We start from the raw sequence: 23,687 nt of genomic DNA on the forward strand, positions 1-23,687 counted from the left end.
GGCCAAGTGGGAGCCTAGACTTGTATCCCCACCTGGTAGTCATGAGGTGCACCTCCCTGCCCCCTGGCCCAGGTGGTATCCAAGAAAGCCAAGTGGGGAACTGGAGTTTTTATTACTCCTCCAGGAGGCAGCAAGGCTGCCTTTGCCGAGTGTCAGTGGTCGTGTGTCCTGGACTTGGACCAGCAGTAAAGAGGCGTCTCTCTGGCTTCCTGCCTGGGTGGTGTCAGGAGAGGCTTAGTGCAGATTCAGGATTGTCATTGAGGTGGAAACAAGGCCACAGTGTCGGTGAGAAACAGTAACAAGGCCTTCCTACCCTCCCAGTCATGGGGGCATCAGTGGAGGACAGTGGGAAGCCAGAACTCGCACATGTGCTCAGCAGTTGTGATCACACACACCCTCCCCTATCTGACAGCAGCAGCAGGGTAGCACCCTTTCCCCCCACTGGTGCTGTGTCGGAGGAGACCTGTTAAAAGAGAAGATTTAAATAAGATTCAACGTCTCCTGATATCCAGATGTCTCGGAGTCAATCCAGAATCACTTGTCATACCAATAGTCAGGAAAAGTTCAACTCGAATAACAAAAGAAATTACTAAGCACCATTACCTAGATGACACTGATGTTAGAATTTTCTGACAAGGATTTGTAAAGCAGCCATCATGAAAATGCTACGATGAGCAATTACAGATATGCTTGAAACAGTGAAAAATTAGAAAAATATAGGAGCTATAAAGATCCAAGCCCGGCTGGTGTGGCTCGGTAGAGCGTCAGCCCATGAACGAAGAGGTCATGGTTCAATTCCCAGTCAGGGTACATCCCTGGCTTTCAGCTTGATGCCTAGTAGTGTGCAGGAGGCAGCCAATCAGTGATTCTCTCTCATCATTGATGTTTCTAGCTCTCTCTCCCTTCCTTTCTCTAAAATCAATAAAAACAATTTTTTTAAAAGAAGAACTAAATGGAACTCTTAGAACTGAAAAATAATAACTGAAATTTTAAAACTTAGTGGATGGACCCAACAGGCGAATGGAAAGACAGGAAAGAGTCAGTGAACTTGAAAACAGAACAGAAGTTTCCCATTCTGCCCGCTGGTGTGGCTTAGTTGGTTCAGCCTCATCCCATGCACCAAGAGGTCGCACGTTCAATTTCCAGTCAGGGCATATGCATGGGTTGCTGGCTCGATCCCCAGTAGGGGGCATGCAGGAGGCAACCGATTGATGTTCTCTTTTATCACTGTTTCTATCTTTCCCTTTCCTTCTCTCAGAATCAATAAAAATCATTTAAAAAAGAAAATGAATTTCCCGTTCTGAGCAACAGAGAGAATTAGACTAGGAAAATTAACAGCCTTTAAGACCTGTGGGACTATAATAAAAGATCTAACATGTTCCATGGGAATCCAGGAAGGAGATGAGAAAGGGGTTGGGGCTGAAAAAGTATTTGAATAAGTAATGGCTGAAAATTCTCCTAATTTCGCAAAAGATATAAACCTACAGATTCAAAATGATCAGTGGACCTCAAACAGGATAAATCCAGGGAAATCCATACTAAGACACATATAGTCTAATTTTTGAAAATGGAAGACACAAAAAAGAAAATCTGAAGACAGCTAGAAATAACTTAACCTACAGCAATTTTGCATAATAGCAAATTTCTCATCTGAAATCTTGGAGGTCAGAAGGAAATGGCACATTTTTCAAGAGCTGAAAGAAAAGAACTCTCAACATAGATTTCTATATCCAGTGAAAATTTCCTTCAAGAATGAAGGGGGGAATTAGAGACTTTGTCACAGTAAACCTACTCTAAAATAATGGCTAAAGGAAGTTCTCTAAACAGTAATCCTGGAATATCAGGAAGGAAAAAAGAATAATAGAGTAAAAATAGGGGTAAACCTACTAGACTTTCCTTTTGAGTTTTCTAAGTTATGTTTGATGATTAAAGCAAGAATTAAAACATTGATTTGACTTTTAGTGTGTATATACAAAATATTTAAGACAATTTTAAACAGGGGAGATTAAAGGGGTGTAAAGGGAGATCAGGTTTCTGCATTTCATTTGAACTAGTACAGCCACTCTGGAAAATACCTTGGAAGTTTCTCACAACCCAGCAGTTACACTCCTGAGAATTTAGCACAGAGAAATGACAACTTCTGTCCATGTAAAAACCTGCACACAAAAATTCCTCACATGACAAAGGAAAATTTGTTATAACCAAAAACTGGAAACAACCAGGATGACCTACAGGAGGTGAATAGTTAAACTAGTACATCCACACTGGAATACTACTCAGGATTAAAAAGAAACCAACTATTGATACGTGCAGCAAACTTGGATGACTCTCCAGGGCATTATGCTGAGTGGAAAAAAAATTTAAAAAAGGCCTCAAAAGTGCTTATTCTGTATGATTCTATTTGTGTAACATTCTAAAAATGACAGATTCATAGTGATGGGGAACAGCTTAGTCGTTACTGCAGTTAGGGAAGGTAATGGGGAGAGACGTGGGCATGAATAAAAGGAATAGCAGGAGGCAGATCTTTGTGGCACTGTAGCAGTTCTCTGTCTTGGTGGTGGTTACACAGATCTGCACATATGATAAAATACCATAGAACTACACAACATTGTACCAGTGTTAATATCCAGGTTTTGGCTTAAGCTATACTTATATAAGATTGGGTGAAATTGAGCCAAAGTGTACCCAAGTCCTGTCTGAATTATCTTTGTAACTTCTGTGAATAAATTTTCAAAACAGATTTTTTTTTTTTAAGTAATGAATGTGTATTTCGCCATACGCAAAAGGCTCCATACATACTGCTTCATCCCATTTATGTTGACATGCAGGGAAAGGCAAACTGTGGGGCAGAGAATGTATCAGTGGTTGTCTAGGATTAGGGGATGGAGATTGGCCACAAAGGGGGAGCAAGAGGGAATTTGGAGGGGACAATGGAATAGTTCTGTGTCTGGGTGTGATGGTAGTTATTCAATTCAATGCATTTGTCAAAACTAAATGAGTGAAGTTTACTATTTTAAAATTTAAAAACCAAAAAGGAAACTATAGTAGTCAAATACATTTTCTAAGAGTTTACCTTTTGATGACTGATAATTTTCCAGAAATATCTAAGAAATATGTGTATTTTCTTTTCCCACAGGTGATATGAGTGAAGAAGACATGCTTCAGGCAGCTGTGACCATGTCTTTAGAAACTGTTAGAAATAATTTCATAACCGAAGAAAAAAAATAATACCTTTTACAAGTCTCTAAAATAGTCATACTTTCCAACATTGTCCTGTGTGATTAAAGCATAGGGTCTATTTAGTAATGTGTCAAAGAGAACGAGGTTCAACAGAGGAGATAAGACTTTTAGGTGGTCTGCAAACAAAAAGATGAGAAAGTAGAAAAATGCATCAGTTGTAGGACTAAGTCATAATCCCTCGAATACTAGCCAAAGAGGCATCCAGCAGTTAAAGAAATTAACAATAGTTTTCTCAATGTTCCTTTTTCATTTTTGAGTGTGCAATATCTAATGTGTCTAAAATTAGGGCATTTTTCTTGACTCTTATTGCAGACCAACTAATAAGCTCTTGCCACAGAACTTTTCCCATATATTTTGTTTTCTTTTCCTCCCTTCTGTGTAGGTAATTGGCTCGCTTTCATCACTTAACACAGTAGTTGCTTCTATGTCTCGTTAACCAAATGAACCTTTTAGGACAGTGTCTCTTCTCTATGTTGATAATAGGAACGGTTCCAGAGGATAAGTGTTCTCCCTCCACCTACGTATGGTGCACTTGGATGTTTCCTCATGTTATTGTCTCTGGTCACAATTTATCTGTTACCTGGTTTTTATTATTTTTCTACAACTCTTAAAAGATGGTAATTTTTCTTGAGGTTTTTCTTTTTAAGCCCTCCAAGGTGGGATCATTATGTCACGATTCTGGTGCATTCCTAAACTCGCAAGTCAGCTCTGCACAAGTATTTAAGAATAAATGAGCATTTCTGAAACGTGTGAGCACATCCTTTCCCAGATGCTTCATGAATGTCTTCTCAGTGTGTTGGAACTTTGCAGCTGTGTCGTAACCCTCCCTCCAGCACGTTTGTTTTCCTCTTTTCCCGGTGAGAAAAGCAGAAACGCGGTATGCAAGCAAGATTCCTTCTGGTGTAAGACAACATCTAATACCCACCATGAATGTATGTTAGACAAAATTTGGCCTTCAATTTTAGTAGCAGAGCCAATTTATTTTTTTTCTCTTGTGATGGAGCTGTCTGTTCTGTTTACAGCTGGGTCATGGAATGTAGATAGATGTCAGCTTCTGCTGTACATCTTCTAATAGGTATAGCTTGCCAGAGATGATGGCCTGGAACATGAAAATAATTTACTCATAAAATATATTAAAATTTATACTGTGACTTAACACTTGGTTGTTTAAAATAGCTTAAGAATTATAGAAGTCTCATAGAACTGAATGGGTCTGTAAATAAGAAAGTCTTTAGTTTTGATAAGCATTCTTTGGGATGACCAGAGAGTTTCTTGCTAGGTCAATACAATGGTATGATTTAGGTGAAAATTAACTAGGTCTCTTTGAAATGGGTGTTTTAGATTCTGTCATCTACTCTGCATCCCTCATCCTCCATCCCCTTTGAAGCCCTTTTGAATGTCAAATTGTTTATAAGCTGAAATGTAAGAAGACATTGCAGCCGATGACGTAGAAAAATAAAATATGGTGCGTTGCCATATTGGTGTGTGGCTGCACACATTTTATCAGGGAAATTTTTTTTTATCTAGGATTTATTGCTAAGTGAAAAGAGATGAGAAAATGCATTTTATTTATAATTATGATAAAGCTTTTTCTTGGAAAAAGACAGATTTTTTTAGTCATTATTTTGTGCCAAATGAAGTCTTCTGAAGTTTCCCTTACATAAAATTAGAATTTTGCTTTAAAATCTAGTTTTCTTTTGACAATTGAGAATGTTTCAGAAGAATTATAAAACTTTAGAACTGCAAGTGATGTTAGAGTTTAGTACTACTCTCTCAAGACTCGCAAATCAAAATATGTATTTGGCCTTTATTTTTTCCCCTTGAAAATTTACTTTAAAACTCTTCATTCACTTGAATTGATGAGCTACTTAATATAAAAATGAGAGGACGAATACACATAAGTTTTAACCTAGAGTTTATAAAGTTTTTATATTACATACCTTTGTCAAAGCCTTTAGGAAAATATAGCATGTCGACCTTCATTTGCCAGGGGTTTTTTAAAAAGCAAAGCTGAGCACACACTGGATACATTTCAATGTGTTTATTTAGTTTGTTGTGACATTGTTATATTTGGCAGGCAGATCCAAAATCACCAGTAAAGTGCCATCTTGTTTGGACTAGGTTAAGTCTAATTGAACATTTAAATTCCATTGATTGGCCTGTATGAAAAGATGCCAGTGCTCATAACCACAGTATCAGAAAATGTAAAAGTTACAAAAAGCTACAGATCACACATCAGGAACTGCTGTTTACTATAAACAACCTAGAAGAAAGGAACAATAAAATTCACAACTGTCCTGCTAACAACTTTATATTAAGATTTCCATTCTGTTTCACCAATTGGGAACACCTTAATGTTTAATATTTAAACTATTGGTATCATTTTTCTAATGTATAGTTTGTATTACTAGGATAAAATACATACAGTGGCAAAGCTAGTGTTAGAAGTAAAGTTTAAACAAGCTTTGGAAATGCCACTTTCATATTTTGAGATGTCAGATTTAATAAATAGTTATTTATGTTTTAAATTTTGGAATAGTTAACCTCTGATCTAAAACCATCAATTTACATTTTTACAGAAATTAACTTACAAATATTTCAGTACTGTAAATTGTTTGAAGTGATTGCAGTAGGTAAACTATATTTCACTCAGCTCTAAGATCTTGGCCAAATAATTTACAATTCACAGAATATTTAAGAAGGTGCTTTTTTTTCTTTAAAACTTTATTTTTCTTAATTATGACTTTATTCATGCCAAAGTTAATGAGGAAAAAAACCTCAAAACTAGTTGAGACTCATATGCAAAATTACCCATAGTCTACATTGTTTCACATACTAGTAAGTTCAATAAAGTAAATTTTATTCTAGTCAGAGCCTAAATCACATTTTTAATGTCTGCTTGTTTGATACTATATTTAATAGTATCATGCTAGTGCCAAGATTTACTAAATGTCTTAAAATTGGCCCATTGGACCTGTCCAAATTAAAAAAAAGAATTGACTCAGTACATACACAAAATATAATAATTGAAATATCTTCAGTTGAAAAATCTTGATGTGTTAAATTCTGAGGAAGATTCAATAATTAATATTGATGGCTTCCTACTAAAAACTTGACCTGCAATTAGAGAGGCCTATGACCACTACTTTCAAAGTGAATTGTTACATCAGGGCCTCACAAGTATGGACATGTGTGTGATCTTAATTAAGAAAAAACATTGGATCAACTAATCTCAGTAGTGTAGATAATTTTTCTTGTTTTTTTTTTTTTTTTAAATCCTCACCTGAGGACTTTAGAGAGGAAGGAAGAGAGAGACAGACACCTTTTGGTTGCCCGCTGTATGCCCCCTGAATGAGGATCAAACCCGCATCCCAGGCACTTGCCCTAACTAGGATCACACTGGCAACCTTCCAGTGTATGGAGTGATGCTCGACCAACTGAGCCACACCAGCCGAGCTAATATTTTCAAATGAAAACTTTCCTTCATTCCTGGTCCCTTTATAACCAGTATCTTTTGCTAAAGAAGTGAACTGGCTTGTATCTTTTAGAGCCTTACACATAACAGAAATATTTTTTGTTCCATTCTGCTTTCATGAACAAAAAGATTATTGACGTAGTTGGTTAATTCCTGAATTTTGATTTTTTTAAATTTGAAGGAAATCTTTGCTGTTTTTATTTTCACCCAAACTGAGCTGGCATTTTAAGAAGTAATACTAGTAGCATACTTCTAAATTCACAGCAGTTGGCATGCTAAATTAATAATGAATCAAGGAGTGGGAAACGATAGTGAAGTGTATGTGGAAATTCCTGACTTATTGAGGAAGCACGTCAGTTTTCTCTGGCATAGTTCAAAAGTGAATGTTTCTGGGAATGTTTTTAATGCTTTTTTTTTTTTAAAGAGGCAAATGTACATTTGAATGTGGTTATCTACTTTCTACAACACTGGATTACTAGAAATAATTTTTTAAAAATCAGTCTTCTATATAAATAAACTATTTGAAATTCAACTACAAAAACATCTGAAATAAAAAGCATTGTCTTGGCCATGACACAAGTGCACTGTGACGGTGCCATTTGCTCAGGACTCAACTCTGCAGCCCTTGTCTGTGCACCCGTCTGAGTCTTTCGCCGTTAGTACACACACAGGCCTTCCTGTCTGGTCCTTAGAAAAGCCGGGCTTCCAAATCACTGTTGAACACAGGATTCTATTGTTAATGTGGATGTTCTATAAGTTGTATTTTAAATATCACAGATTATTAAATAAAGGTAATGTTTGCTTTTTTATTTCCGTTTTTATGTGTGTTTATTGTTAATTCGTAGCCTTGCCATTCAAAGTTTGGTGGGAGGACCAGCAATGTCTGCACCACCCCGAGAACTTCATAAATGCAGTTTCAGGCCCCACTCCGACCAACTGAGAGCCTGTTTTTAACAGGATCCCCGGGGGTTTCCAGTGCAGAGTGAGGTTGGAGAAGCATTTAATGGACTATGGTGGTGAATATAGCAGGCCTGGGCGCCCACTGACACTGTTCCAGCTAACTGCTGCCAAAGGGCCCATTATTACTAGAGCCTCAGATCTTTTCTCAGAAGCTAAGAATCCCACATTTTTATTTGAAATTAAGTTTTGAATGCTGGCTCAATTATTTTTAACTCGGGGCTAAACCACATGATAATTTTTAAGAGTGCTGGTTTTCCCTTATTTTATCCAACTCTGGACGCTAGAATCTAACTGTAATAATTGAACTCTACCAGGACTAATAGAATCCTCAAATTATGAGGGTTATATATCCATTTTAGCCTTAATCTGGGTTGGGCACAAACTTTGAAAAAATTTTTCAAATAGATTATATGATCTTTTTAACTTAATAGCTTGGTGCTTAGAAGGACCAATTCATTGAATTTGGATGCCACCAAATGAGTGATCTCATCAACACTCACCCGTAGGCCTTGTGAATGGAATGCCTATCAATAAGTTGATTGGAATGCCTATTTCATGTTTTCTTTTTGTAAAAAATATATTTTTATTGATTTCAGAGAGTCGGGGATAGAGAGAAATATCAATGATGAGAATCACTGATTGGCTGCCTCCTGCACACCTCACACTGGGGATCGAGTCCGAAACCAGGTATGTGACCTGACCGGGAATCAAACCATGATCTCCTAGTTCATAGGTTGATGCTCAACCACCGGGCCACGCTGGCTGGGCCCTATTTCATGTTTTCTAAAAACATTATCTTTGCCGAAACCGGTTTGGCTCAGTGGATGGAGCGTCGGCCTGCGGACTAAAAGGTCCCAGGTTCAATTCCGGTCAAGGGCATGTACCTGGGTTGCAGGCACATCCCCAGTGGGAGATGTGCAGGAGGCAGCTGATCGATGTTTCTCTCCCATCGATGTTTCTAACTATCTCTCTCCCTTCCTCTCTGTAAAAAATCAATAAAATATATTAAAAATAAATAAATAAATAAATAACATTATCTTTTATTAAAAGGAATTTTGGGGTTATCCTTACCCTAAAAATTTGCATGTTTAGGGCCCTTTTAACCATTTCTTAAAAAAATTTATCTTTATTGTTGGGAGTATCACAGGTGTCCCCCACTTCTCCCCCATCTTTTAACTATTTTGTATGGATATCACCAAATGTTCAAAATTCATGGGTCCAGATGACTTCTTTAGCCTGTCCTTTTGATATTCCCCCTTTACCCACTATAGTCCCACTTCAGTCCTAGCAGAGGGCTGAGGAAGCTAGCAGCGGTACAGATCTTCAGATAAACCCAGGCCTTTCCCACCTGCAGGCACTCTGTAACACTCTGTCTCCTTTCCTTTGCACCTTTTGAGTCCTTGCTCCTATAGTTCACTTGCCATCTCCTGCTTGAAGGACGCTTCCAGCTGGACTATCACTTCTTGCTGTGCTCTCTTCTCTCCCAAGATTGTTCCAGTGCTCCCGGGTCTGGAACCCCAGCCACCCTTTGCCTCATGGGCTGCTAGAGGGAAATGATTCCTATGTCATTCATTCAAAATATTTGAGCGCTTGTCTGTGCCAGGTAGGGTTTTGGAAGCTTAGAAACAGCCATGAATAAGAGTCTGCTCTCATGGGCTTGTAGTCTGGCTGATAGAGGGAACATTTAAATTAATAAGCTTGCCCTAACCAGTTTGGCTCAGTGGATAGAGCATCAGCCTGCAGACTCACGGTCCCAGGTTCGATTCCGGTCCAGGGCATGTACCTTGGTTGCGGGCACATCCCCAGTAGGGAGTGTGCAGGAGGCAGCTGATCGATGTTTCTAACTCTCTATCCCTCTCCCTCCTCTCTGTAAAAAATCAATAAAATATATATTAAAAGAAATAATGAGCTTGACATGTGAAGAACTGTGCTTTTCTGTAAGATAGGAAGGCAAACAGGATGATATGACAGAGTGTGACTGGGAAGGAGGACTGCCTCCGAGTGGGTTCCAGAAAAGCCTCTTGGAGGTGACATTCAGACAGACACCCGAAAATGAGGAGGCAGCCATGCAAAGGCGTGGAGCCACCAGCCCCGTCTGGGAACAGCAAGCATGGTGGCCCCGACATGAGGGCTGGCGGCTGCTCCTGACCAACAGAGAAGGCTGCAGAAGCCAGTAGGTAGTGGACAGGAGATAAAATTGGGATGTAGGCAAAACTTTACCATGTAAGGTTTCGTAAATAAAGGTGAGTATGTATTCTATTTATATTTTATTACACCAGGCCCTCTGCCTCCACTTTCTAGAATATTCCCGAGCCTTTATTTTTAAAAAAAAAATCATTTAAGAGGCTCATCAACTACATCCACCAAAGAGCATGCCAGTGTTCAACGTAACCCAAAAAACTGGCTGAATGTTTAACACTAAAGATATTGTTTAACCAATTTCAGATTATAATTTTAGTCAAGACTCCCACTACCCGCTTGTGCATTGTGTTTTTCTTCCTGTTAATTTTATGCCATTATTTTCATCACTATCAGACGACTATAGTTCAGGTTTAAAACCTTAGTATCATATTGAGTTGTTCATTCACATTATCAACGATAGTGGCTAATATCAGAATCTCTCCCATTCATACCCTTTTTGTCTTTCTCAGCCAGTTCTGGTCCAGGATATCGTATCATGTGCAGTAACATCTTAGCTGTTCACTTCGCCTTCAGCCTCTGTTTTTTCCTTTTTAAAAATTGATTTCAGAGAGGAAGGTGAGAAAGAGAGAGACAGAAACATCAATGAGAGAATCATCAACTGGCTGCCTGCCTCCCGCATGCCCCCTACTTGGGGGATCGCTGAAACCTGGGCATGTGCCCTGACTGAGAATTGAACCCAACCTCCTCGTTCATGGGTCGAGGCTCAACCACTGAACCACGTGGGAGGGGCCAGCTTCTCTGATTTTGAGTCCAGCCTTCCCAAAGCTGCTTAGCCCCATCACTCCAACGACCTTTAAGTGAATCTCCATTACTGCCAACATGTTATTACAGGTTTAATATCCGTAAACACTGGAAAGGATGATGCCAAATTAGTATTTGCTGAAATGATTGTATGCTTAGACAACCCAAGGAAACTAACTGAAACGCTACTGAGCTAAGAAGGGAGGTCATTTTACAATGAGAAACCGATGCACGAAGTAGCCTTACTCAAGGTCATGCAAGCTAACGAGTGAGACCCAGGCAGTCAGCCGCAGGGTCTGCACCTCTAACCTGTGGGCAAATGTTTAACAAACACTTCCTGAACGAGATGCAAGTGTTCCTTTTAAACCATCCCGATTTCAGGGAGAGCTTGCCTGGTGCCCTCAGATTCCCACGAGTGGAGGCATCGCCGTGTTCAATCCACAAATAGTGCTATTTGTAGCCCCTCTTTTTGTGTTTTTTTTTTTTTTTTTTTTACAGAGAGGAATAGAGAGTTAGAAACATCGATGAGAGAGAAACATCGATCAGCTGCCTCCTGCACATCTCCCACTGGGGATGTGCCCGCAACCCAGGTACATGCCCTTGACCAGAATCGAACCTGGGACCCTTCAGTCCGCAGGCCGACGCTCTACCCACTGAGCCAAACCGGTTCGGACTGTAGCTCCCTGCCCCCTCCCCCCCACAGGCTGTTAACAATCGACACAGTAACCGGTGATAAGCTGTGTGAAGCCTCTTCCCGCGGTGGAGCGACCCCGCCAGTCTCCTCGCACCACTGCCTTCGCGGGTGTCAGAATCAAAACACTCAGGTTCCACCAACACTGAGCCCACGGGGTTCCGGGCCACGTCGGCTTCGGGGCGCACCCAGCGAGGGCGGGCTCCGCCTGACACACACACACACACACACACACACACACTCACACACCCCCCCACACCCCCACCCCCGAGACACACACACACAGACACACACACACACTCTCACTGGGTCTTCCGCGGCCTGACACACACACACACACACACACACTCACACACACACACCACACACACACACACACACACACCCCACACACCCCCACCCCCGAGACACACACACACACACACACTCTCGCTGGGTCTTCCGCGGCCTGACACACACACACACACACACACACACACCACACACACACACACACACACCCGCCCCCCCACCCCCCCGCTGGCCCTGCCGGCGCGCGACCTGGAGCGCGACCTGGCGCTCAGCCGGGGGCAGCGGCCCCAGCCGACCTCGCTGGGTCTTCCGCGATCCCACGCTGCCTTGCGCAAGGACACGTCCGCCGGCTCCGCAGGGCCCTTCTAGGCCGCCGCGGCGCCTCTCTATGGTCCGTTGCCGCGTTGCGAGTGGATGTCATGGCGGCCAGCGTCGAGTTGGCAGGAGTTGCTCACAGAACTGGGGCGAGTCACTGAAGCAGAGGAAGAGGCGGCCCAGCTGGACGGCGGGAAGTCGCGGGGATGAGCCGAGGCCCCGCGGGGGTGACCGTGTGACCGGAGGCGGGCCCCCGGGAAAGGCCCAGGCCGGGCCCCCGCGTTTCTATGCGGAACGGGACTTTGGTGGGAGCCCCCGAAGCCCGCGTTGCCTAGGAACCCCGCCCGGTGTCATCGCGTCCTGAGGGTGATTTTGGAGCGAAGGCAGCCGCTCGAGGACGTTCGGCGGCGGGGGTCGTCGGACGGCGCTGGACGCGCTTTCCCGGAGCGGATCGGATCGGATCGGGTGGTTCTCTAACCCGCAGCGATGTCGTCCTGGTTGGGGGGCCTCGGCTCCGGCTTGGGCCAGTCGCTGGGTCAAGTCGGGGGCAGCCTGGCTTCCCTCACGGGCCAGATTTCAAACTTTACGAAGGACATGCTGATGGAGGGCGCGGAGGAAGTGGAAGGTACCAGCTGGGGCGAGGGGGAGGGCCTTCTGGGCCCCGGGAGCTTGCGTTCGGACCCCACCTCCCTCTGTCCGGGGACGCGGACGGGTCGCCGGGGAGGTCACCCCGCCCCGCCGCGCTCGGCGCTCCCTTCGCCTCCTCCGACCCGGGTTTCCCGGAGGAAAGGCCGCTGGCGTCCGCGGGGAGGTCGGGTTCTCCGCCCCGTGAATGTCGGGATTCCTCCGGGCGGAGCGGCGCTGCTCCCGCGTGGAGTAGTTTTATTTTTGTTTGGTTCGTTCACGCCCACCGCTCGCTTTGTCCTGAACTTGGGGGCGGAACCGATTTTGGATACTTTTCCTTGATCTGACGGTTTTTCAAAAAAAATGATGTGTGTATGACACACAGTCACTTTTATTCCCTTTGGTTTATGTAACAATGGCAGTCACTCATGCAGTGCTTAGTATCGCTCACCCTGTCCGGTTTGAATATATTGTTAGTGAAAACACAGCTATGTTTTTCCCGTTCGTTATTTTATATATTTTTTATGTGTTTTTCGGCCCGATCGCCCGGTGGAACAAGGGAGAGAGTTTGTTCTTGGGGGGTATCCTTAGCCACCTTCGCTTGTTTTTTAAGTCCTCGTTTTGGTTTAACTGATAACAGCGACTCAGAGTTGCGTGTTGTTCGATGGTTACTTACTATTTTGATTTCTTGATACTTCTTTCAACAGGTAGCATCTAGATCAGAAGAGTCCTTTTTTTTTTTTTTTTTTTTTTAGGACCGTTCTAAATGGGTTTATTAAAAAGAGTATTTGCAGAGGTGTGGAGAGGGTGGAGAGCAGCCACCTGGCACGGGGAAGAGGTGTCACCGCCCCCACGAGGGGCGGGCTCAGAAGGGCTCTGGAATCCTGACCTGGGTCTGCCTCCGGGCCTAGGACGGGAACAGTTCCTTTGACAGCTTTGTTTTTTGTGCATTAGTACACTTAGCATTCTGGGTTGATTTCTAAAATCCTGTTTGGACTGAGCCTTCGTGTTTATTTGGCCGAAGGAAAGTGAGTTTGACAAAAAGACAGTACTTAAATTTAGAATTTCTGTGCGTGCGTTTAGAGGGGAGGAAAATTGGTGCGCTCCCTAAATCCATTTTACTGCTTGGGGTATCCCTGGGGTGGGGCCGGTTGGGAATGGGGGGGGGGAAAGGATTCTTCCTGTGTTGGGGAAGGAAAGGGTCACGGAGGTCAGTCAGAAGCGGGGAAGGGCCCCTGACGCTGGGAGGGACTGATCTCTCCTTGTACACTACACAGGGGAAAACAGCTGGCCATTTCTTTGACCCTAAACCAGAAAATATGCGTACCCCCAATCTGGATGCCCTGCAGGCTTAAGGTGGAATTGATTTTGCTCTTCCCACCAAACGTGTTCCTATAGTCTCAGTCTTACTGGTTTCACCATCCACCTGTCTCCTAGAATAGAAATGTTCGTCATCTTTGCTTTGCCTCTTTTTCATCTTCCAGTTGGTCACTAATCTTGGTCATCCTGTGCCAGAATTGTTACTTTTATCTGCCCTTCCCTTAATTACTCCTATTTCTTTAGTTCATACCCCATTATCTTTCCCACCTGTCATCCATTTCTCCCTGTTCCACTCCGTTTTCTCTTGAGTTGCCAGTTATTCTTCTAAAACAAATGTGCTTTTAAAATCTCTTGACCCTGACTTCCTTGATAAAATCCAAACCTCTTAATTTTGGGAGACCAGAAAACTATCTTATCTGGGTTCAACCTACCTTTTCCAGTCTTACCTCTTGTTCCCTCTCCCTCTCTTCCAATTGCCAAACATAATGCCCATTCACATACACATATGTGCTTGCATCCAGAGCGATGCCACATGGAACTTTGTGTACCTACACAACTTCAAGCCTCTGCATGGGAAGTCCTTCCTTTTCTGCTTCCTCCTCTGTCCTCCTTTGCCTGGGAGACAATTTTTCCTGTGTGACCCCGCTCACATGTCAGGGGCTTGGTGGAACCGTTCTCACTCCATGGCAGGTTAGATTGATTGCAGGCGATCTGTGTTCTAGCAGAACTTTGTGGGTCTCTGACCGCACTCACCATGTTATCATTTATCTCTTCCCTTGGTGCCCAGGGTGAGGACTGTATTTTATTTTTCCTTATGTGGCATCTTCCCTGGTACATAGTGGATGCTCAGTAAAAATTTTGCTCAGTGATTAAAAATCTTCAAAGTTGCTTAGTGCTTTTGTTTTCCTTTGTATTAAAATAGGACTTGCTTAACACCTAATTACTGGTTTTATAAATCATTTAAAAATCAGGTCAGAGTCCAGTTCATTGATTCATGCAACAAGTATTTATTGAGTGTGTATCCTGTGTCAGCGGTGAACAAGATAATAGTTCTCAAATAGTACTGTTGGTACAGCTTGAAAATCATCCATGTCCACAATATCAGAAAGTTGCTATTCTACCAAGCAAACACTATACTGATTTATTCAAGGTTAGGAGCTTGGGATATTAAGTCAAACATGGGTTAAAATTCTCCTTCCATATGTGGGCTCTTTGGCAAATTATTAAGTACTCAATCTCTAAAAGGCAGAGTTTCCTTATCTGTTAAATAGGGATAATCATATCTATCATGAGGTTGGGAGGATTAACTGATGTCATGAGTATAAAACTCTTAGCACTGTGCCTAGAGAATAGTAAGCATTACTAAATGGTAGCTATTGTTTTTGTTTTCCCTCTGTGAGGAATAATTTTTTGTCTGTATTACATCTCCCCTTTATTCTTAAAAAGGCCAAGATTTTTTTGGGGGGGGGGGGTGGCGAAGGGAGATGTAACTTCGTTTTATCCCTCTTTGAAACAATTGCTGGTCTATAATTACCTTCCTAAACACATTAGATTATAATTTGTTCTCTTCTGACTAGCAATTAGACAGTCCTGTCAGAGTTTTAAACAAGATGTATAAACAACCACAGAAGCAACTGCACCTGGTGATTTTCAAAACAAGAAGAGTGGGTTTGTCACTTTTATTGTACACCACTTGTATTTTCTTCCAATTTAAACTGTAATTCAGAGAACTTATTTTTATAGTATTAAAGTGCTATGAGTAATGAAAAATACTAGTACTTAGGAAAAAAACCTAACTGTGCATAATAATTTTCTGGTCGCATGAATGGTGCTTTGCCACTACTGGCCTCTGATTCTTTTCTTACTGGTATATGAAAGTGTGTGAACCTAGACTAAGCTATTCCTATTAGACAAAATTTTTTTAAAATTTATTTCAGAGAGAGGAAGGGAGAGGGAGATAGAGATAGAAACATCAATGAAGAGAGAGAATCATCAATCAGTTGCCTCCTGCAAGCCCCCTACTGGGGATCGAGCCCATAACCCAGTCCTGTGCCCTGACAGGGTTCCAACCAAGGATCAAGGCTCAACCACTGAGCAACACTAGCTTGGCTGAGCTATTCCTATTGTAAATAAATTGTGTCTATGTTATTTGAAATAAGTGTTCTTGTAGCATATTTTCATTCTTTGTTTCTAGGTCATTAATTATTTAATAGTAGTGGGAGCAGAAGTTAGAAATAAGGCCTTAAAACCCAGGTGCAAAAATTTCATCTAAACACAAAGAGATTTCATTTGTAAAACTTAATTTTCCAAACTTTAATGAACACTTCCAAGGAATAAAGGAGGATATCCTAGGGTGTATAAGATAGGCAAAAGGAATGACTTCTCTGACAGTAAAGAACACTTGTAGCAGTAGGAAGTAGTGATAAGATCAAGTAATATTTATCTTCTGAATAGATTCTAGGATCAGCATACCATTCTGTTTAAAGCTCAGTGCTGTATATTTCCCTTACAATGCCTGTTTATTAGTTTATATGGTGTTGATCGTATATTCAGTATGTGCTGTTTCTTTTATAACAGAATTACCTAATTCTAGGACAAAGGAAATTGAAGCCATTCATGCAATCTTAAGATCAGAGGTAAGGAAAATTAAAGACTACTTGTTGAACTTAGATTTTTCTTTTTCAAAGTCATGAAAGCTATTCATGCTTTATTTTGGCCCTCTCTTTTTTATACACTGCGTGCCACTTTTTGTCTCTTGCTCTTTAAGTTTTTTAAAGCATTATCAACTTCCTTTAGATGAAGACTATATATGTTACTGCACTTTGCTATGTAATATTTCTATCTCTGCTTCTCTATGCTGGGAGTAGGAAAACTGCTAAATATCGAAATAATAATGGTACAATTTATCATTGTCAAGGATTTACTGTGTTCTGACTGTGCTAAATTAAGTTGCACACTTAAGTAATGTTTGTATACAGAAAAATTAATAATATAGGTATAGCAAATTACTTTTACCATCTTTTTCATTATTAGTTAGTGCCTTGTGGTGTCTAACTCTGGACATTATGCATACTTAACAGGGATGAGGAAAACTTGGAAAGGGTTCAAAGGAAAGCCACAAAGAACATGAAAGGATTTAAAGTGAGATCTGTTATAAAGTATGAGACATTCAGTGATTTAGTCCAAAAATAAGAGCAGTGAGGGAACACAATCATATTTTAGGAAAAGACATTCTTAGAGGACTGTAACAAGCATGTTTTCCTGTCTGTTAAGCTCATAAAAAGAGAAAATTGAATTTGAAAAAATTTACTTACAGCAAGCATTTTTGAGTTTTGGTCGAGATTACCAAGATGAGATTGCGGAATTTGCAGGTAGAAGACCTCTCAAGAGGAATTACAATGATATTTTGCCTCCATAGAAAAGGGCAGGTTGGTGACACGTTAGAGACATTTTCTGTAATTACTTAGTAAGTAGATGCTTTTGTGACAGGTGAACTTAATTTCTTCTTTTTTGTAAGACTGAGATAGGAAATTGTTCCTGTAGTCCCTAGAGAAACCTTTAGTACAGACCACCCAGAAAAATTATATGGCAGTTGTGTGTAGTAGCATTAATTTTGGTAAATTCACCAGTGTACATTTTGGGGGAAATAGTAAATAGAGTTAACGAGCTTAATGAATGTCTGCTCTGTTATAGAGCTTGAGAAGGGAGATTGAAAGAAACCTTCCATCCCTCTTTGATCTCAGGTCTAATCTCTCATAGTGTTACCATTGGGCTACATGGCAAATATGATTCTAGTGTTTAGAAATACATATTTTTAGTATGACACATCCCCAAATGAAAACCTACTTCCTCTTTTGGTGCTTATCCAAAGTAATGTGAGCTACTCAAGTACTAGAGGAAAACATATTATTGGGCTTCCCAAGGGCTTTATTTTCTAAGGTGATTTTAAATGTACATGATTCTTGCCTTATGTCAGCACATAAGCATTGCACACCCTAAATCCTTATGTGACTGTGCAATGAAAGAATAAGGTGAAGATATGATTGAAGCCATCAGGGAACTTACAGTATAAAGTTTTAGTTTAGACAGAGTGCAGTGTGTTTTCTAAAGGAAATTAGATTTCTGTACAGATGTTAGTATTTGAAGGTGACTGAATTAGCTGGGTTTCTTTAGTTGCAAGTAATAGCAACCAATCTAAGCAAATTTAACCCTCTATACCAAGAAAAATAGTTATTACATTTACCATCTGGATCCAATGGGCTCTTTTAATTTTTTAAATATTAAATCATTTTATAAGTAATTTACAGAAGTAAGAATGAAGTCATAGTGAAAAATTTTATTAAATATTTTAACAAGAGCTTATATAGCAAATCCAAAATTCTATATGTTTCTGGTTTTAAAAACATATACTCAAAATAGGCAATGTTCTTTGAATGCAATTTACTGCTTATTAACTCTTATGCATGAACTGGATTATATCTTATCTTGTAAATACTGATTCTAGATTCACTTATATTTCTAAAAGATATTAGCTTATTTATTTAACTTCTGTTTCTTTATTTGTGTCACTAAACCCAATACTTTTGAAAACTCTGATGGTTCATGATTTTGCTTGTCATCTTTGCTCTATAATTGCAAAACATTTTTATTCTTAGATTTATTAATGCCAATTTAAAGGATCAATCCTTTGAATTTTTTTCATCTTTAAGTTATCTGTTTCCTCCCAGTCATCTGCCTTCAGCATTTACCCCTGTATGAATTATATCAAGTTCATAATGAAAGAATACTGTCACATATCCATTTAGCACAGTGGGAATGGTTCAAGTTCTTGTCAAAAAACATTGTTAAATAAAATATTTTCTTATTGAATGACTAACTTGATAAGAACACTATATTTCCTTTTTATTCTTAGGGATGTATTGTTGAGTCATTGGTTCTTGAGTTTGAGAAAATTTACTGAGGATATTGTTATTTGAAGATTTGTCTGAGATTTTGCTTCTATACTCAGTTTCACCATAACTGTTAGACTCTAGAATGCTGTTTTCTATCTCTTTGCATTGATCTTCTTAGTTGTGTAATAATTGTTTAATATTTTTTGTTCTCTTTGTTAAAAAATGAAAATTCTGAATTTTCAACTGTGTTCAATGAAAGCAAAAAAAAAAAAAAAAGCTACAAAGATGATATCTCCAGATAGTTTTTATCTTTTTAAAAAGATGATGCAATACATTGGGCAATGCAGTCAGAAAACTGGTTATTTCATTATTGCATCATTCTTTTAGAAGATTCCACCAGTCTTTCATTTTCTTATTATTTAAATCGTTTTTAGCATAGTGGGAATAATTGATGAATAATGACAAAATAATTCTTAGGATGATAAAATAGCAAAATGTTTCAAGATATGGAAAACAAGATAATTATAATCCCATGATTATTCTTAAACTTATAAAAGGGCCCAATGTATCCTGTGGTACTTGCAAGATAGAATGAGTTTTATTCTGTTAAATAAATGTATTTTCTCTTTGTTTATTGGAAGACCTTTAAAAAAGAAGAAAAGTCATGAAGATCAGTTATTTATTTATTTTTTCAATCCTCACCTGAGCATATTTTTTCCTTTGATTTCTAGACAGAGTGGAAGGGAGGGAGGAGGGGGAGAGAGAGACAGAGAAGCATTGATGTGAGAGAGACACATCGATTGGTTGTCTCCTCCAGGCGTCCTGACCAGGTTAGGGAACCTGCAACCAAGGTGTATGCCAGCAGTTGAACCTGTGACACTTGGGTCAGTGGGCTAACGCTCTGTAACCACTGAGAAAACCAGCAGGGCATGAACCGTAATCTTTTTTGATAGTTAGGACTACTCAAAAAGGAAACTCATAGGCTAAAATTGGTTCCTGTAGACCTTGATGGTATAACAAGGATTAAGAGGAATGGAATAATTTAAGAATAAGAGTATCATGGATTCCAGGGGCAGAAATTGTAGCCAGTCTTTGAGAAGGATCTGCAACCAGAACTGGAGCCCTCAGGAATCTCTCTCTGTCATAGCTCCTCTCTTCTTTTTTGTGTTTATTCTTTTCTCCTTTCAGACTAGCCCCCTCTGCTTCATATTCCACATAATAGAAATAGCCCATGACAGTTCCTGGTGTGTTATGGGTCAGCACATGAAGTCTGTCCTTCATGTGCTTTATTAACCTTTCTGATTCACACCTAAAGGGAGGTGAGGAGAGACAGCCAATTAGATATTGGCCAAATTTAAAGTTTTTGAGTTCTACTTATTCAGCAGAGTTAAAGGTAGTCTTATGTACTGTTTGTGAAAAAGCCTAGAGTGGATTTTTATGACTAGGCTTTGACTTCACTATATTGTATTGCTTCAGTTATGTATGGTGTTTTTCATGTTAACAGAAAATCATGTAAGAGCAGCCAATAGAATAGAAAGTGGTTGTGTGACCATTGGTCCTGTTTCTTATTAATATTTCTTCAACATAACCAAGGTCTGGTTAGATTTCTGGAGATAGTCTCCCAAACTCGGATTTGTGTATATTCTAATTTTTTCATTAATTTACTCCACTGATTTTTCTCTGGGAATTCACATAATTTCCCTGGATCATAATTTTCACATCTGTCAATATAAGAAACTGGAGGCCCGGTGCATGAATTCATGCATGGGTGGGGTCCAGCCGGAGAAGGAGCCAGCCCCTGGTTGAACTCCCGGTTGAACTGCTGGCTGAGGGGACATTTTGCATATTTGCCTTTTTTTATATAGGATTCCTCGAATATAAGAAGAGAACAGATGACATCCTCAAAGTGAAAAAGTCTTCGCCTCCTAGCAGCAGCTTTCTTTTCCCCCATCAGGCTCTTCAGACTCAGTTATTATTGTTAAACTGTGTTTGTAGATATATTAGTAGAAGTCTTAGTAAATTATTATCTGTAATAATTTGTAAATTCCTTTTTGCAGAAAGTTTTAGGGTTCATTTCTCTTGCTCCATTATGTACTTATTCATTCAGATTTCAGAGAATGATAACAGGTCAAGATTTAGGTATATAAAATTTAATATTTTTGTACATGTCAATATCTTAAAACAAAGGACTGTGATATCTAGATTCATTGAATTATACTTAGAATATTTTGTATAATTCAAACTGTAGTTTTTCAAACCAAGTAGTTTTTTTTTTTTAAATATATTTTTATTGATTTTTTACAGAGAGGAAGGGAGAGAGATAGAGAGTTAGAAACATCGATGAGAGAGAAACATCGATCAGCTGCCTCCTGCACATCTCCTACTGGGGATGTGCCCGCAACCCAGGTACATGCCCTTGACCGGAATCGAACCTGGGACCTTTCAGTTCACAGGCCGACGCTCTATCCACTGAGCCAAACCGGTTTCGGCGAACCAAGTAGTTTTTACATTGGATTTTTAGAGGTGCCCCTGGGATTTAGGCAGACAAGTGATGTAAGGCTTTGGCCTCCTATCTGTACTTCAGCCAGAAGTCTTTTAAAAAAATATTTCTTTAAGAAAGTTCTTCTGTGTTCCACTGACCTTTGAATAGTACCACAGGTATTAGAGTGTAAGTGCTGAAAATGAGCATTTGGGAGTTAGCCTGTGTCAGATTTTGGTGGCATATAGACACTAATAGGAACATGTGACTGACATAAACAAATTTTAGGAACCAAAGTTGGATGTTGCTTGAATGAAGAGGAATTATAAAAACTCATTACATGGAATTCAAAAAAAAAAGAAAGTTCTTCTGTTTGGAGAGAAAACAAAAGTTTAAATATGTAATCTAGTTCATTCATTTACCAGACATTTACTGCCTATTATATGCTAGATACTCTGTATAAAAAGATGGGGTAAACATTGATCAGTGGTTTGGTTTTAGCAGAAAATCAAACTGAGAAAGATTTATTTTTTAATTTTGCTTTAGAATTATGCATAATCTCTATAAACATGCTTATTGCACTAGTAACTTTAATGAAACGTGTATTTTAAAGACCAGAATTCTGTCACATCTATTTTTTACATCTTTTTTTGTATAAAGCATTGTTTTCATAATGCGGTGAAATAACTATAACTAACGTTTTACTTTTTAGTCTCTTTGTTAAAATACTTTTTTCTTTGCTTCTAGAATGAAAGACTAAAGAAACTTTGTTCTGATCTAGAAGAAAAGCATGAAGCTTCTGAGCTTCAAATAAAGCACCAATCTACCAGTTATCGAAATGAACTGCAACAGAAAGAGGTAAAGGTTATTACAGTTACTTCATACTTACTTCACTGAACAGTATCTAGGACGTTTTCAAGAGTTGTAATATAAATCGAGCTATATTTAGATCCTTAAAAATCTTGAAAGGGTGTTGAAGTTAATAATTACCAATTCAGTTTGTTATCATTAGTTTAACAAGAACTCTGTAAGCTTTTTTATTATGTCTATGTTACATAAACTAACCTTTGTGGAGTTTAATTTCTGCTTTCCCAAAGAAGAAAAGTCCTATCTATAAAAATAAAAGCATAATATGCTAATTAGACCAGACGTCCTTCCGGACAAAGCTGGGGCTGGGAGGGAAGCTGGGTCCTGGGTGCCAGAGGGAAGCTGGTGCTGGCATCCGGAGGAAGGAAGGCCTATTCTTGCACGAATTTTGTGCATCGGGCCTCTGGTATAAAATATCTTTAGGCACCTGTTGCTTATAATTTCTCATTTTATGAAACCTAATTTCTTATCTCTCTACCTAAAATTGTTTTAAATCTGTGATCATTGCTAATTTTAACTACACGTGTTAATATATGTTGGCATTTACTTGATTTTTCCATGGAAAAACAGAATATTAAGTATTTTATAGTTGACTTATACTGTCATGTAAATTTTTTCTCCTTTAGTTTGACAGAAATAGTATTTTGGAATTAGCTTTTCTTTGCAGTTCTGGTAATAAATATTATACAATATAACCAATGTTATCATGAATCCTTAAAATATAGACTATGTCTCTATGTTTCATTCTGTTGTTGAATTCTCTTTAGTGTTCAGTACATAACTAGAATTCAGTAAACACTTCTATTGAATAGAACCATGTCTTGTTTAATTATCCAGATCACTTGGGTATTCTTCATTTTGTTGATAAAATGTTCATTTTTACCATAAATTCATATTTGGGTTTTTTAAATTTAGGTGCACTGATTTCTAGTTCTTTTAGTAACATATTAAGATGAAAAATTAAAGCAAACCACCTTAAAGATAAATACACACATTTAAAGAAGAGCTTAATTTCCAGTCTGTTGGGAATTTATTTCATAAAGTAGAATAGAATGAATTACTACAAAAATGAATATAAAAACGCATAACTACAAGTTCAAATTAAAAACCCACCTTAATTTTAAAAGGCTCAACAGATATAAAATTATTCTGTCAAATTGGTTTAAGTCTTTAAGCCTTTTGAATTTCTGTACTTTTCATGGACAGGTAGCAAACATTCATGGCATCAGTCCACACATCACGCTTTGAGTAGCACTGACTTACAGATTTTACAATAGAGCAATAGTTCACATCCAGGGGTTTGTAGCTGAATCATAAGTGACACTTAAAAAATACACCAGCTCATGTTTTCCAGGAGATTCTGGGTTAGCATACTGGGAAGAGGCCCTGGTATTGGTATTTTTTGAAAACTTCATAGGTGGTTTCATTGAAAATACCACTGTGGAAAACTTTGGCATTTTATATTCTACTTAACTATTGATATTAGACCCCCAAATTCAGAATTCCTTTCTTATTATTAGAAATGCCTTTGTTATTATTAGAGTTTACACTTTTTAACTCTACAACTTGATATAAATGTCTCTTGTATAA

The 23,687-nt window shown here is 39.3% G+C and overlaps 2 protein-coding genes and 1 long non-coding RNA gene across 5 annotated transcripts in view; 2 read left to right on the forward strand and 1 right to left on the reverse strand.

Moving 5' to 3' along the window:
- The window catches only part of LOC139010355 (ataxin-3), a 32,850-nt gene extending 25,326 nt beyond the window's left edge, over positions 1 to 7,524 (forward strand). For all 3 annotated transcript variants that reach the window (XM_070414679.1, XM_070414689.1, XM_070414708.1), the window contains one exon: positions 3,137 to 7,524. In XM_070414679.1, coding sequence (XP_070270780.1) covers positions 3,137 to 3,228 — 92 coding nt within the window. In that variant the 3' untranslated portion in view covers positions 3,229 to 7,524. The remainder of the gene's footprint in view (positions 1 to 3,136) is intronic.
- On the reverse strand, positions 6,489 to 11,266 carry LOC139010369 (uncharacterized). Its single transcript, XR_011471508.1, has 2 exons — positions 10,309 to 11,266; positions 6,489 to 7,428 (listed from the first exon to the last, which is right to left on the reverse strand). It is a non-coding gene; the product is annotated as an uncharacterized lncRNA (long non-coding RNA).
- A 749-nt stretch (positions 11,267 to 12,015) lies between these two features.
- Positions 12,016 to 23,687, forward strand: part of LOC139010374 (thyroid receptor-interacting protein 11-like) — a 74,247-nt gene continuing 62,575 nt past the window's right edge. Inside the window, exons 1-3 of the mRNA XM_070414727.1 lie at positions 12,016 to 12,540; positions 16,437 to 16,495; positions 21,978 to 22,088. Of these exons, the coding sequence (XP_070270828.1) occupies positions 12,402 to 12,540; positions 16,437 to 16,495; positions 21,978 to 22,088 (309 nt within the window). The 5' untranslated portion in view covers positions 12,016 to 12,401. The remainder of the gene's footprint in view (positions 12,541 to 16,436; positions 16,496 to 21,977; positions 22,089 to 23,687) is intronic.

Source organism: Myotis yumanensis, unplaced genomic scaffold (assembly GCF_028538775.1).
Source record: "Myotis yumanensis isolate MYYU_CA2020_CCGP unplaced genomic scaffold, mMyoYum1.0.hap1 SCAF_1, whole genome shotgun sequence".
Lineage (NCBI taxonomy): Eukaryota > Metazoa > Chordata > Mammalia > Chiroptera > Vespertilionidae > Myotis > Myotis yumanensis.